General features: G+C 61.7%; 1 protein-coding gene across 1 annotated transcript in view; it reads right to left on the minus strand.

Moving 5' to 3' along the window:
• Positions 1–1,594, minus strand: part of SEMA3F (semaphorin 3F) — an 89,765-nt gene that overhangs the window by 74,034 nt on the left and 14,137 nt on the right. The window contains 3 exon segments of the mRNA XM_035894664.1: positions 708–779; positions 856–1,013; positions 1,265–1,311. Coding sequence (XP_035750557.1) covers positions 708–779; positions 856–1,013; positions 1,265–1,311 — 277 coding nt within the window.

The following is a 1,594-nucleotide window of genomic DNA, read 5'->3' on the forward strand; positions in this document are numbered from 1 at the left end:
TGCCCCCTGCCCAGCCCACCCACCAGCCCTTTCCTCACAGGGAATGCTCCTGTCCTCCTCCAGCCACGGGTCTACCTGCTCCCCAGCCACCCAGCAAGTGTGTTTCTCCTCTGGTGTAGCCATGCTTCCACAAGGGTGTCCGTCCGCCCACCCATCCATCCTTCTACCCACCCATGTTCATCTTCCTCAGAAGTATCCATCCATTCATTCATCTACACACCCATCAACTTGTGGTCATCCTTTCCCCACCACATCCATCCATCCATCCATCCATCCATCCCTTTAGCCACCCATCCAAACCTGCTCATTATCCTCCCCAATATATCCATTTATCTATCCATGTTCCCTCCCCAATGTATCCATCTATCCATCCATGTTCATCCTACTCCCTAATGTATTCATTCATCCATCCATCCATCAATCCACCCATGCATCCATCCACCTACCAACCCATCCACCTGTGCTCATCCTCATCCCCACCGTATCCATCCATCCATGTTCTTCCTCCTGTCCAGTGTATCCATTCTTTCATCCACCCATCCATCCATCCTCACTCTCTTCACGTATATCCACCCACACAACCATCAACCCACCAAGGCATCCATCCACCCATGTCCCCTGGGGCCGTTGCCCACACCTTCCTGCCCCCTGCCCTCTGCACGCCCCCGAGCTGTCCCCCATGCTGCAGGGCTGTGCCCCAGGCCCACTCACCGTTGGAGTTGTAGCCTCGGCATTGGCGGATCGGGTTGCCGTGCCGGACGTCCTGCCGCCGGCTCCGCCTGTGGGGAGGTGGGAGGTGAGCAGGGAAGCCTGGGGCCAGGGGGTCCCTCCCCGCCGCTCCCGGCCCCCCAGTACCTCTTGGAGGAGGTGGAGTAGCGGGTGCAGGCGCTGCCATCCCAGGCACAGTAGGGGTCCCGGGCCAGGCAGCAGTCAGCACAGGCTTCCCCGTACACGTCGCAGCGGTGCAGGGCCAGGTGGGTCACGCCTACGGCCGAGGACACATACAGCTGTTGCTGTTGGGGGAACAAAGAGGAAAGGGTGAGATGTCACCTCATCCCCACTCTGCAAGGAGCCCCCTGAGTGAGCTGCAGCTGCCCGGCACTGTGACCGGCCGAGTCACCAGAGTGACCCAGGGCCACTGCAGCCAGCTCGCCCTGGGGCCACCCACGTGCCTCCCGCTCTGGTACTGCGGTGACGCCTGGCAGTGCTGCGGCCAGGCCTGTGGTGGGATCTGCCCAGCCCCCTGCCAGACACCATGACTCACCCTCTTGGAAGAGATGGTCATTGTCTTGATGGGCGCTGGGACCTAGATGGGAGCAGGAGCAAAGGAGATGTGGAGGAGTGAGCACCTGGCCTGATGCTGCAGCCATGGGGTGGGCACCCCAGGACCCCCCAGGCAGCAGGGGTGGGCAGGGGGAGCTGTGAGGGGGCAGCAGGGAGGAGGACCAATGCTTGGGTCCCTCCAGAGCTGGCCAAGGAGCTGGATGGTGTCCCAAAAGGCTGGTTGGTGTCCCAAGGGGTGGCTGGTGTCCCAAGGGGCTGGCTGGTGCCCCAAGGGGCTGGTGGGTGTCCCAAGGGGTGGCTGGTGGCCCAA

This window comes from Egretta garzetta, unplaced genomic scaffold (assembly GCF_000687185.1).
Source record: "Egretta garzetta isolate BGI_Z169 unplaced genomic scaffold, ASM68718v1 scaffold215, whole genome shotgun sequence".
Lineage (NCBI taxonomy): Eukaryota > Metazoa > Chordata > Aves > Pelecaniformes > Ardeidae > Egretta > Egretta garzetta.